Source organism: Nyctibius grandis, chromosome 10, assembly GCF_013368605.1.
Source record: "Nyctibius grandis isolate bNycGra1 chromosome 10, bNycGra1.pri, whole genome shotgun sequence".
NCBI lineage: Eukaryota > Metazoa > Chordata > Aves > Nyctibiiformes > Nyctibiidae > Nyctibius > Nyctibius grandis.
In genome coordinates, this window is record NC_090667.1 from 34,839,699 (window position 1) to 34,854,017 (window position 14,319).

At 50.4% G+C, this 14,319-nt stretch overlaps 1 protein-coding gene across 9 annotated transcripts in view; it reads right to left on the reverse strand.

Moving 5' to 3' along the window:
* The window catches only part of TMCC1 (transmembrane and coiled-coil domain family 1), a 118,520-nt gene that overhangs the window by 8,118 nt on the left and 96,083 nt on the right, over nucleotides 1–14,319 (reverse strand). For all 9 annotated transcript variants that reach the window (XM_068409513.1, XM_068409506.1, XM_068409510.1 and 6 more), the window contains one exon: nucleotides 5,476–6,410. In XM_068409513.1, coding sequence (XP_068265614.1) covers nucleotides 5,476–6,410 — 935 coding nt within the window. The remainder of the gene's footprint in view (nucleotides 1–5,475; nucleotides 6,411–14,319) is intronic.

Consider the following 14,319-nt stretch of genomic DNA (forward strand, 5'->3'; position numbering starts at 1 on the left):
TTTCCACTGCCTGTCTGTTCATTGCAACAGCACGGAGAAAGCTCACCGTACAGCTCTTATCATCTGACCCTTGACACCAGTAACTGGGAAATTTCCAAGGAATTCAACACAGAGATAATTCCTTGGTTTAATTTCAGTTCCCCTGACTCCATCTGAATTTAATTTACACCCACACACATGCATAAAATTAATAAACAATATTTATCTAGAATGAAGAATTTAATTACAAGTTCTGAAACTAAGACAAAAATCCTGCTTCAGTGTTGTTGGGTTTTTTTTCCAAGATTTTTTGTGCTCAGAATCTGTAGGCACAAGCTAGCCTTTGAAAATAGTCTTGGGGTTTTGTTTTTCATTGAAAAGTCTGAAGAGAATTTTCATTTACATTCCCAATGCAGTATTGCTTTAAACTACGGAGTCAGGCACAGCATGACCATTTCCAACAACGAACACACGTGGCCAACCCGCAGCGAGACCGAGACAACCACCAGCCGCCCGGCTCGGCCCGGAAACGTGCCACAATCACCCTGCAACCAGGGCAGGACACACGGGGAAACTGGTTTCCCAGGAACGACAAGCTGCGAACGAGGGAACAGCCATGTGAAGAAGGAGCCCAGGTAATAGCCGTGGCTAATGAAGAAGAAGCCCCGATAATTAATTGCCATTTGTTCCCACCCAACTTAAAAAAAACAACTCGCCAACAACCAAGAAATCACATAACTAAAGCCACTCAAAGTCCCAAAGGCAGCATCAATTACTTGAAATATATTCAGTTTGTTAATATATTACTAAATTCTCCAGTGGGTTTATTACTCAAAAAGGGACTTAAGCATTTCTGAAAATATCATTATTATGTCTTTTTCACCTCCTCCCCCATAAACGCCCTTCATAAAACGGCTGTTGCCAGGCAGCTTAAATCCTGTTCTCCAACAAGAAACAATTGTATTTTAGTAACTTCAAAACCACCTCAATCTACAGGAAACATAAGGAAACGCTGTAATCCGTATAGTCAAAGAGTTTCAGCATAAGGTGATTAGCAAAAGGGCTGGCTCCAACCCTCCCTGCCCTGAACGCAGGGCTGCCCGCTTGCTCCCGAACCACGCTGCATTTCCCTGCTCGACCCAGAGCTTTTGCAGTTGGCACCCAAGAACCACCTGCACTTTCAGAAACTGGTGTTCGGCAACTGCTGGAATGGGGTTATTTAAAAAACAAACCAACCAACCAAAAACCTACCCAGACTTATTTTTGAAATCACGCTTCCTCCATTCATCTCCTTTTCACTCCTTGTCCCATTATCTACAATTTAGAAAATTATTTTTTCCTGCTGTTTTCTCCTGGTGTTCAAATTTGAAAAGTTAAGAGGGGTTCATGTGACTTACCAGGGCCTGAAGCCAGGGTTTTCCTGTTGAAGGATGGTTCACATTTAACTCAGAGGTATTACAAAAATAAAAGGGACAGGACACCTGTCAAGAGCGTTAAGATTATACTCACACTTCCCTCTCCAACATACGAGTGCCCATGTCTGTGCAACAGACTAAACTTGGCTGTGAACACAGCAGTGCCCTGAATGATCAAACCCCATTTTATTTCAGGTATGGAAAATTCCTCATTAGAACCCAAGAATTATTTTTTCACTAGTTAAAATGTGAAATTTTCCCTTAAAACTACTAGCCTCTAGATTAACAAGCTCCAGCCCAGAAACTTCTCTGTGTAACAGACTACTGACGACCGTCACACCTATCCCATCATCAGCGATGTTTGTGTGGAGGACACCCAGTACGCTGCTGGGCTGCTCGGCTGGAGTGCGGCATTCGGGGACTCTTCACTCAGAAAAGCCGTGCCAGATCTCCACACATCTTCTGAGATTCACTGCTTGGGAATCAAGGAACCCATTTGAAAAAGGCTAAAAAACGCAATTATGACTATGTAATTTTTTAAAGAGCTTTAAGGCGTTTGAAAGTAATAGTTGCAAAATACATGGCTAATACAGCGCATGTAGGGAGAGACGTGATGACAAAGACATTTCATCTGCACTCAGTAAGCGCTCTGGGGAGTGAAGAAACTCTGACCAAACTGATGCTTTGTCATCCAAATACGTTTTTTCCGCTACTGAACACACTGCTTTCAGTAGCAAATAGCTAAAAGCAGTATCTATTTGCAGTATACTCCAAGTCTTCTACCTAGACGGCACGTGAGGGAGAGAGCGTGCTCCCGGTGCCCACATCACGCTGTGCTTCCAGCTCCAGACCTCCCCTGCCAGAGGAGGACGGCTCTGGAAGGGCGTGTCAGTGCTTCCAGGGCTGGGCGAGGACCCGTCTGACCCAACACGCTGCCTTTGTTGCCTGGCCACGCTCCAAAAAGGCCTCTTCAACCCTTCTAGACCTCAAAGGTTTAGCACATTTAATCTGTTTTAAAATAAATCATGAGAACAGACCAAAGTCCAACAATCAGACTACAGCAAAAATCAGATAAATGGAAGCACCAGGACCCAGCATTCTGGCCGACGGATTTCTCCTGACAGGAGCATGGGAGACCTAAGTGCCCTTTCCAGGGATGCCTTGGGAAGAAACCCAAGCTCTCGGACTGGCCACATTCCAAGTATGTGAGCTCATGATTTCACCGCTTACAAACAGGTTCCTAAAGGGACACGCAAGATGAAAACACTCAGCAGGAACTTTATTTCAGTCTCAATAGCACAGAAAGTCCCTGCTCGTATCAGTAAACAACGGCCACCTTCCAGGCGATGAGATAAGCAACAGGCTGTTCCAGTGCCCGCTCCCGGAGCGGAGAAACACCAGGATGGCCAAGGCGCCTCCAGAACCTTCCTCCCTCGACAACTCGGCCCCGGCGGGGCAGCGCGGCACGGTGCGGTGCTGCGGGGCGGGCAGCACGGCACAGCCGGGCCAGCCCAGGCACCCGGCAGCACCAGGGCGGGGGAACCGGGGCGACTGCACCAGCCAGGCCCTGCCCCAAGCCAGGGAGCAGACCGGCAGCTACGTGGACTGACAGGCAAGATCTGGGAGCAGGGAGAGGGAGGGAGGAGACTGCGGAGGGTCACGGAGAACCTGCGAGGTGAGCCATGGCTGACAAACAAACTGCACGAACACGCGAGGAAAAAAGATTAGAACCTGCAAAAAAGTAGAACATTTAAGAAAGAGGACGTGGACAAAGACCGGGTGAGAAAACGTCACAGCACGTGCTTTGTCCCAGCTTCCAGGTACAACACAAACACTCTGTTGCCCTACGAGCAAAAGCTTCTCCAAAACACTTATTTTTTTAAGCTCCAACTGAACTCAGTGCTTGTTTTTGAAAGGTTCCCAGAAATAGAGCAGAGTTATGAGGTATTTATAGCTTTTAAAGCCAGTTATGATTGATCTGAATCCCCAGCCTCCCATCTTCAAACCACAACCTCCGTTCCCATCTTTTCATTTTTTCTGAAGGAAGCTGAGCAACGAGAGTCGGAGCAACAGGGGCCAGCCCCCCGCCAAGGCAGCAGCATCCTCTCTGCCCTCGGACACATCACAGAACCTTCCAGTTCTCAGGGTGACGGTGGCTTTTATCTTCATGATGCTTTAAAATACAGAAGCTATCAAACAAGAAAGTAGATCTGTACAATAAGGTATTAACCTCACTGCGATTAACCCATGAGCTCCCTGCAGATCATGCAGTTACCTGCTCACCTCTGAGCCTGCAGAGACAAGGGCACTTACTGCGGTTTAACTGCTCCTCTTTAAAGGTCACACCTTTAACTAATTTGCATCAACGTTCCAAACAGCAGGTCTACATTACTATCTTTTTAAGCATTTATAAGCCAAATACAGATTCTCCTGGAAGCTCTTCAGTCCAGGCTGCCTTGGTTACTGGTCAGGCTCTGGGCTCACCTCAAGGGACCACGCAGTAAAGGTTAACGGCACACGACAGGCATGACTTCATATGGCACTAGTATGAGGAACCTTGCTAAACGGTTTCAGGGAATAACTAGCCAGTTTAGCTGACAACATGCAGCAGTCCCCAAGGTCTTCTCTTGTACGCTCAGGCCGCTCCCTCCGCTGTTCTGCGCCTGCATACGGCCTTCCACTGTGAATGGCGGCTGCTGTACGTGTGAAACAACAGCCTACACAGCCACAGACAACGGGACCCCTCTCTGCTGGGGAGCGGAAGATCAAACTCCACATTGCTTCGTTATGTGACTTCGTGACAATGAGGCACTAGGAACCAAAGTTGCTGTGCTGGGCGCTGGTTTCAGTCAAATCGCTGATTGTTGCAAAGCGGGATTAGAAAGTGGTGTTGGTCTGGCTTTGTCTACCCAGGCTTTGCAGAGCACACAGAAAGCCTGCTGTCTCCACAAGATCCTAGCAGGCTAAGCCTTTTCAAATGTTTTTCCAGTGATCTGGCACCAGCATGTCTAAAGAGCTGTAGGGCAACTCCATGTCGTCCTGTGCAAACCAAGGCAGCAAGCGGCACACGCTCTTCAGAAAGCCTGTCCCCACGCCCCGCAGCTTGGCGGAGCCTCACGGGTTGTGCTTCATGGCCTGGCTGAAGTGACGAGGGCCATAAGCGGCCTCATCACGAACGCCTGCCGTCCTCCATCAGAACAAGGAGTGCCCCTTGCACTTGTTATTTAAAGTTTAATAAGTGTGGTTTAAGAATCACATTCATTTAGACTGCAGTGTCCTGAACGGCTGCAGAAGGGCAGCTGCTAAGTCTTCCCTCCGGAGCCTGGGGACAAGCCCTTGCTCCCAGCACGTGATGGGAGGAGGCAAGACGTTCTGCTGGACAGCACGGGGCAGGCTGCTGAGAGCTCTCTCCCACCCAGTAAGGAATGGGAAGAGAAAGCATTTCCCTCAGCACCTCTCCACGGGTTGCTCTCCCAGGGAGGAGGTGGGGGCAGCCTCCAGGTGGTGGAAGGAGCTGGCTGCCATGCCATCCCATCCCGCTGCCCCCCTAAAGCCACCTCTCCCCTGTGACCTGATCAGGGAGCAGCAGTACTGCAGCAACCCCTCCACCTTTCCATTTCTTCCAGTGAGGGGAAGGCTGATGGAAACACGGGTCACCCGCTTCCAGAGCCGCAGGACCTGCCTGACAATATCCGACATTTAATTTAACTTAATGTCACTGAACCCTGCCACTGTGAGGCTAAGCAGAGAAGTGAAGGGGATATCCTAGTTTTGCCACATGGGCAAGATCGTGTCTTTTTGGCAAGCCCTAAGAAAGCTGGATATTTCTCTGGTAGATATGGATCCGAGTGTGAAATAACCTTTTTCCTTGCTATTTCTTTCTTGTACAACACGGGAGAGGAGCAGCAAGATAACGGTATTTACAAAAGACAGAGCTGGGAGGGCGAAATCCTGAGAAGACCACAAAACTTCCCATCTGAGTCAGGCCGCTGGGAACAGCCTGCTGAGTAGCACTACCCAGGACTCTGGTGCTTTGCAACTCACAGTATTTAGTACTGAAACAAAGTACAAAAGTACATACCTGTACCGCTCCTCCTGCAGCGTCTGCATTATTAATGAGTAATCCCTCTGATAGCGAACCTTAAGGTCCTCAAATGATTCTTCCAGTCTTGCCTGTGTCTCTCGAATTTCTTGAATCTCATGCAGTATTGCATCAAACCCTGAGCTCTGCATATCCAGAGTGTTTGTTTTGGAGCTAGAAGCTCCCACAGGGCCCCCTGTTGTGCTGTTGGCTCCCACTGAGCCCGACGTGGCACTGGAGCAATCCTCTTCACTGCCATATTTTGGGCTTGACTGAAAGTTTTGAATAACACCTAGAGCCTTGCCTCCTGTCCCATCTTCCTGGCCTTCTTCTAAGGAGTCTTTCAGATTAGCAATGTTGTCTGCACTCCCAAACTTGTTCCTTATGAGGGAGGCAATCTCCCGGGGTTTGGAAACCACAGCTCCTGCTGCTGAGTGCGTGGCTTGGGAGAAACTGGAAAGCCCACCTTTTACACTGTCTACGACTCCCTCGCTGAAGCCAGTGACTCTTGCTCCAACATCTTTCAAACCCTGATGCATATCCCTGAAGACATCCTTGGGCTGCCGAGGGATCCCGTTCTGTTCAATCTCTCGCAGCTTTCGGTGGTAATGTTCTAGCTTCTTCTGCAGCTGCGAGATCGTCTGGGCCGACTTTTGATTTTTCTTCTCAAACACTTGCTTAATGCGGGCGCTCTGCTGCTTGTCTGCATTGTTGGCCAGTTTCAGGTACTCTGCCACATTGTCATCGCGGGCTGTTTGTTCGATTTTGATCTGCTCGGTCAACTTCAGTATCTTCTGTTGCAGGTGTGTGATGGCCACTTTTGTACGCTGAGGATCTGGGGTCCCATCGACAGAGTCTGCGTTGATGCTGCCATCAGTGCTCGAGGCCACCGCACTGGAGGTCTGCGCTAGGCTGCTGACTTCCAGTCGCTCGATCTGGGTAGGGAGAGAGGGAAATATGAGCGCTAATTACCAGCTGTACTAATAGAAAACCTTTCCTTCTTTGTGCCAACCAACTTGACAAGTGGATGTAATTCTGCAAAAATGCACCTTTTTTTCAGCTGCCCAAGGTATGGCATCAACTGAGTTTCACGTGCTTTACAGACATCTAGTAAAAGCTGATAAAAAAGCAAAACCCCTCATACTTAAGCCAACTTAATGGCCTCAAACAACCAAAAACTCAAGCACAAGGCAAGGCAGGGCACCCAGGCTTGGCAGGCTGAGTTCTCTGAAGTTTCGGTGTACGGCCAGTAGCTCTATCAGCAGGGGAGTAAAAAGACAGAGAAAGTAACCGTAAAAGAGCAGAAGCCACGCAGATCAAGCACACAGCAAACCCAGGTTATCCCCCGTGCTCCATCCGTCTGTATGAAAGCAAGAAATAACAAAACTTACCAGAGAACAAGAGATCTACTAAGGTCAGTGCTCAGAACAGAACTAAGGAGCCCCTCAGCCCTGAGGACACGCCGTGCCTCTCGCTGCCCGCGATAAACCCCGCGGGCGGGCGCCTCCAGCGCAGGGACACCGGCAGCAAGCTCCAAGGGATAAACCCCATTTTTAGCCAGAAAATAGAAGTTAACCGCCGCTGCAGTGCGAAGGAGCCACACGAAGGCACCGGCACGACCGCCGCCGTCTCTCCCTCGGTGGAGGGACGGCCCGGGCAGTTCCGACGCCCCCCGCCGCGGGCCAGGGGCGCTCCCATCGCCCCGCGACCGCCCGCCCGCCCGGCCCGCTCAGCCCCGGCGCCGCGGGGAGCCCGCCCGGCCCGGCCCGGCCCGCCGCGGTACCTTGGCCCGGCGCGGCAGCAGCGCCCGCTCCCCGCGCATGGCTCCCGGCGCCCGCCCGCCCGCATGGCTGCGCCGCGCCGCACCTGCGCCCGGCCACGCCCCGTAAGGCCGCCGCGCCCGCCCCGGGGCCGGGCCAGAGCGCCGCCGCGCCCACCAAGGGCGCCCCGGTGCGGGAGGGAGGCCCTTCGCCGGCTGGGCCGGGCGCCCGCCCGCCCCCGCTGCCCCCCGGGGGCAGCGCCCACCGCGGGCCGCGCCCGACGGCGGGCACCGGGGAGGCGACTGTCCGGCGGGGCGCGGGGAGCCGGGGCTGGGCGTGCGGGGCGAGCGAGGCCGCCGGGCCCAGCTGCGGAGCGCGGCGCTCGCCGGCCCCGCCCCGCGCGGCGCTGACCGGGCCCGGGCGGGGTTCCACAGGCGACGTGTAACCGCGACGCCCGGTCCCGCCGCCACCCGCCCTTCAAGACATAAATCCGCTTTAATTGGCGTTAAACCACGCAAACCCGAGCACGCGGCCTGGCTGCGGCGGGGGCAGCCAACAGCCCCGTAACGTCGGGCCGTGATTCACGCCCGACACGTCCAGCAAACGAGCGTTAGTGGTTCACGCCTGTTTCCCTCCCCGGGCCCAGCAGCTCGGTTTGAACACCGGGCAGCATCCCGGATCACCAGCCGAGTCACAGCTTACCCCCCAAATGCGGAACACATCCCCATATTCGTCCTGTTAGTACATACTTTACGAAACAAAAAATGCTGTTAGAATTAATCGTATCCCCCTGTCTAGTGTCAATATTCTGTATTTATGATTTAATGCAACACGATTAACACCCTGCAGCAGACGGGCAGCACTGTCCGGTGCTGCAGCGGGGTCAGCAAGGCGCCTTCCCTGCAGCCTGACGCTGAGGTTCTGTTTGCTGTCACATCAACAGCGAAACCAATGAGACACAGGGAAAACTCAACGGATCTGTCTTCTAGAGGAGTTCAGCTGCTGGAAACCACAGAATATCAGTTTTCAGTCTGTAGCGACTGCAGAAATATCAACTGTTTTCTTAAGAGGGTTTAGTTGTAGAAACGCTGGATCTCTGGATAGATTAATGGAAAATTAGCGCTGAGAATCCATATTAATCAGTGGGACCAACACTATGCATGACATGAGCACTGTACGGAGAACATGTGTCTCTGAGATCTAGGGAGAGGTGTATTTCAGACTAGCACACGTGGTAACATACCTCTTCTTGGAAGTTGTAATTTCATTACGGTTTTCCTAGGATCGCCACTGACCTGATTTCTTCGTATGGTCTAGAAGTGAACAAAGATCCTGCGTGCACAGGGCACGCCTGACCCAGACAGCATCAACCAGCTCCCCGCGGCAGAACCGCTTGGCTCCTTGTCCACAGAGCTCTGTGCGCAGCAGCACACAGCTCGAGTCACCGCTCTCCCAACTTGCCCTAATCCATAAAGCAGCAGACTTCTCTATTCAGCACACTGATACAATCTTATTACTCCTCTTAACTGCCTTACAAAACAAGCTGGCTTCCCCAAAAGAACCCGATCAGTCCATTAGTAACCATCTGTATCTACTCAAGAAGAAGGAAATGTTCGTATTAATGGCAGATGAAAAAAATAAAGATCCACAAATTTGATGCATTTTTTCAGAAAGTAATTTGAAATAACTGATTTGTTTTTTCCATAAATACATACTTCTCTACCCAGGCAGTGAAAAGGTGAGGGCGAGTGGGACTGACCCAGCATCCCAGACTCAAAGAACTGTTGATCGTGTTGGGCTGTCAGCTCCCCCACGGCACAGATTCACTCTGAGCTGAAATTTGCATGTTTCAGTGTCCTAGAACCAATGGGACCTCAACGTTACTTTGCAATAAAGAGTTTCTATCAGCTTAATTTACTCCCAGTTGGGTCTATATAGTGTGTGTGTGTATAATTACTATACATTACACTAACAGTGCAATCTTCCTCTCAGACATGAGTTTTGTGAGAGAAAAATTTTGTAGAAACTTCCTCTTCCCCCTTTTACAGTCAACTTCAGCGTATCTCCTCAGGTTATCTTCCTATACTTGTGACAGAAACCACACCTGAACAGCTGTAGCAGAATAAACCATGTTGGGATAATTACCAGCTGTGTGGCTATTATTCTGGAATAACAAGAATTTTTTCCAATTAAAAAGCGAACGGCTGTACAAAGTGCTGTTCTGGAACAGAACTGAGATAATTTAAGTGCTTTCTCCGTATCGACAAGGCTTTAGACAGGGAAGACTCGGGACAAACCGGGTCCCTTGGAAATGCTGGTGACATATTATTAAGATGACTGGCAATCTGTCCTGAAAAGATGCTGGTAAATTAAATATTACAATGGTCAGTGTTTGTATAAAAATAGGGATTACAATTCAATTAGTCAATCTCCCTTGGAATACAACCTTCCAGTATATCGAGTCAGACCAGATAGCGTGGACCTGCGTGACCTCCTACCAGGCGGGACACTGAGAACTGCTTTGGCCTTATGCCATGAATCAAATGAATCATGTGAGGACCTTACACTTCCCCCCCCCCAAGATCCTATCAAATTCCTCACACTTCCAATGCCGCCAGGCTTTCCCTCCCGTAAGTTTTTCCTATGCATCTATTCTGCAACACCCAGCCCAAAAAGAACCCAGGATTTTGCCTTCTGGCATTGCTAAGATTGAACACAACAGCTCCTTTAAAGGTGTTTCACCTTCTTTTAAACCTCCCTCAGTAAATGCACGTACCACAGAGTCACTCACCAAGACAACTGACTACTTTTTTTTAACCAAGCAGGGCAGCTGGCGAAGCAAACAGCACAGTTCAGAGCAAGCCCACTGCAGGAGATCGCTCGGCTCCTGCTTCCTCCTCCCTTACTTGGAGCTTTAAAAACGTGACTGAAAAGCAACATGTTGCTTGGAATACAAATACACAGGGCAAGGTGAGACAGGGGAGCTGAGAATAACAACTGCAGCGAGCAGCCCCGGAAGGCGCCCGGATTAATCACACCTCCCCGTGACTGAGCACCCAGTCAGCAGCGAAAACTAATCACTAAAAAATTCGGGAGTCATTGTGTTTCCTTTTCCCCACCGTGCTGAAGGCAGTACAGGGATACAAGCAGAAAAAAGTTTTAGACGTCCTGTTTGGAAACAGCCCTCATTAACAGCATCGTTAGCGTGCGGCTGGCCACGGCGTGTGCTGCAGGTGCGGGGATGGGCGCAGCGAGGCACGTGGCCGGGGCCAGCCCCTCCACACTGGGTGGGCAGACGGTCTGCACTGGAGTGGAGACCTGCCATCCCCAACGACAGATACAACACAGCTCATGAGTAAGGTCTGTGAAATTCTCACCTTTCCAATGGACTCCTGTATGTTCGTCCATGTGGAATACTGCACATTGTTTTCCTTCTAAAAGCAAAATGATGGTGAACTGCACCAAGCAGAAGACTTAGAGAAAGCGTATCTTGACAATGTTCAGGATCAAGTCCCTCTAGATTCAAGAAGTGTTGCGAGTATGAAGGTATCTGTAGCGAAGGGGCCTTGAGATTACTTAAGATGCACGGTTCTCAAATTTAGCTTTAATTTTCTTGTTTCCCCCCCTACATGTTCTTGGCAGTATTTCTTATTTTGAGGAGTCAAAGGAGGCTTAAGGGGAACATCTTTTACTGCTTCATGTAGGCGTGACAAACACTGGTACACACATCTGTTCAACGAACCATGTGTCACATGAAGCAGAATCAATCTTTTGGGTGCCGCTGCAGTTCCCACCCCAAACCCACACTAGTTCCACAAGTCCTGCACTTCAAGAGCAGCTGTCTTATTCAGAGGTATGAAACCAAGAGCCTGACAACCTACGGCTGTAGCAAAACCACAACTCTTGATACAGGGACAGGAGTGTTAACCTCAGTGTCTTGTAATTACACTGCAATGTCTCATTTGGCCCTGCATTTTTCCTCATTTCTCTCTCCCTCAGTGTTTGTACAGTGCCCAAAACGTACTGAGCCTCAGTACCTTACAGATCTGCACTAAACCATCTAAATGCACGTCTGTATGAAGCCCTGCACAGAATCCCTGTGAGGTACAGCAAAGAGGTATTTAAACATCACGAATTACTATGAGGTACCTTCAATACATTCAATCACATGCAATCGACAGCCAGAAGTCACTTCCTTGCACGACACTTGCAGCACATGATTCTTTAAACATCTGAGTCAAGGTGGTATCAACCCTGCTGCCACCTGAGTAGGCAGTGTGTAGTGTCCCTGCTGGATCTGCTAAAGACATAGCATACCACAAAATTCATCGTGGGCCCCAAAGTAAACAAGAAAAGTAATAGATATTACTCTGCCTGACCCACCCTGGTGATGCAACAAGCTACTTACGACCTATGGCTGAGATAGCTTTCTCTAACGCTTTGCTTTTTAAAGGATGCTACAGAACCAGATGGGTTGAGGTCGGAAGGGACCTCTGGAGTCATCTGGTCCAACCCCTGCTCAGCCAGGGCCACCAAGGGCCACCTGTCCAGTACCATGTCCAGGCAGCTTTTGAGTATCTCCAAGGATGGAGATTCCACACCCACTTATTGCATTTCTGGATACGTCTGAAATAAAAATTTGGACCTGTAACCCTTTTCGTCTGTCTGCTGCAACACTGCCACACATCTGACGCTACCAACTCTTTGGTTCACTATTTACTTCAAATTGCATGTTCACATCATTGCAAATCCTGTGTAATAGCATATGTAAGGGAGAAGATTTCTGTTCATTCACCTCTCGATTAAATACAGACAGAAGATCCAAATCCTGCTGCACTGAACCATCCGTAGAAACACAACAGCCCACTCACGTGTGGATTCACTTCAGAATCCACCTTCCTCAGCAAGTGCACAGTGCACATACATGCTCCTGCACTACCTAACAGCTGCCTCAGCTTTACTGCCAAGAAGAACACAAAAGAAAAACAAAGAACAGGTCCAGTGTGATTGCTCATGACACACCGTGCAGTTATCCTGCGAAATTCTATTGGTCAATTGAATCTTCAGAAACTACAGCAGCTTTGCGTTTTAACAGGCTTCCATCTACTCACCCACAGAAACTGCTGGTCATCATTGCCAGCCACTGTTTTGAGCTGTCCCTATTATGCTCCTAAATCCAAATCAACACCAAAACTGGCTAAGGAAAGCATGCAAACAGATGGACAGCTCACGGAAGTCTGGCTGTGTATCCTTCATAGTGCAGCTTATTGGTTAGATTATAATTGGGGTTTCTAAAAGAGATAAACAGACTTTGCCTGCGGGCAATTAGCCCTCAAAATGGTGGGAAGATCATCCTTGTTATGGAAAAAAAAAAACACCATGAGAAAACAAAAATGAAAAATAACCCTGAAAAAAGTACAAGAAAAAATTCCAGTACGATCCCTTTGCCTGCCTAAGGCAACAGCTGGAGCAAGGAGCCAACACGGGCAACACCAAGAGGAAATGGCTTTGCACCTTACTCACAGCAGTTAAACAATCACGAGCGATGACTACTACAACACGTGCGTGCTCACGGTACATCTGCCCACCCAGAGCCACCACGTGGGTCCCACCACTCCCACACGGCCAGCACGGCCTCACCCTGCAGACCGGGGAAGAGACGGTGGAGAGCTAACAAGGGACAGAGGAGAGCTAACGAGGGACAGAGGGGCTAGTCGGCAACCCCAACAGAGCAGCGTTTCACAACATGCCTGAGGGACTCGCACGCGTTCAGCGTTCCCTGTTTGTGGGGGGTGCCAAGGCGAGCAGCTCCCTGCCCAACGCTGAATTGGCACAGCAGGGGCACAGAAAGAACATCTCCGTGTGGGACGAGGTGCGAGCTACCCTGGGGATCAGCCCGCAACGGGAACAGCCCGGAGAGAAGGAACCTGGAGATGTTTTCATTCTTAATAAGCCCCAAACCTGGTTCACCGTAAGGCTCCACAAACTGTACCAGCAGGACTGCAGGAACACTACGGGAGGGAAAAGTGCCCTGGGACCGCTGCAGTTGGCGCTGGTGCCAAAGAAACACGCATCAGGCTACGGCCTGAGGTGCACACACAAACCCTCATCCGCAGCTTGGTACCTGGCAAAGCCAGCTGCAGCACGACTCTCCCACGGCCTCGTCACCTAATCCAATACGAAACGGAGATGTGCCTTCATAGGCTGCCTCACGCGTCAGCAGCAGAGTTCAGCTGCAGAGCAACCAGCTGTATTTTCCTCGTACCTGTCAGCGGCAGAAATCCCCACAGGGGACCAATATTTCAAACTCCAGCAGTCGCTGGGGTGGGGAGGACGGTGGAAGATGCTGCTGCCACGTGACATCGTACCTGCTGTATCAGAAAGAACCGCACGTGGCATCCGTCACCACCAGCGTAACCGATTCCACGGGGGAGCCTCAGGGAAGTCTGTCAGCACGGTACAGTCGCTGGTCACAGGGGTTCCCTGCGGCACAGCGTGGCAGAGCTTGGTGGGCTCCACACATCCCCGTTTCAATCTCCCTGCCTGGGGCACCATGCCTCTCGGGAGGCAAACGCTGTCACTTGCTCCCTGGTCAGAGGTAACTGAAGCGACAAAGCCAACTTACACCTTTTCCACCTGCGGTTAACACGCACCCCTGACGGCCGCTCAGCCAGGGCGGGGGCTGAGGCGACAAACATGGCACAAGCTGTTCCCTCAGACGTGGACGGAGACACGCAGGACCAGGCACCAGCTCTGCCCGCAAGTGTTTGTTTACACCCGAGAGACAGACAGGGACTGGCACAACACAGTGTAACGTCTCCCTGAAGATAATGTCTCTGGCTCCTTTAATTCTTTTTAAAAACCCAACTGCCGCCACAGACCTTACCTTCTTGACCTCAAACTTCTGAGATCTTGAGAAAAGATATTTTCGAATGCAAAAGAGTAGGGCTTGGTGGTCCGATTCAGTGATGGTTTCCCAAAGCTACAGACTGGTCAGGAAGAAAATCAGCGGGGCCGGCTGAATAAATGGGGCAGTAACACTGACATTATGGGTCAGGCAAGTCCAAGGGAATGAATAAAACAA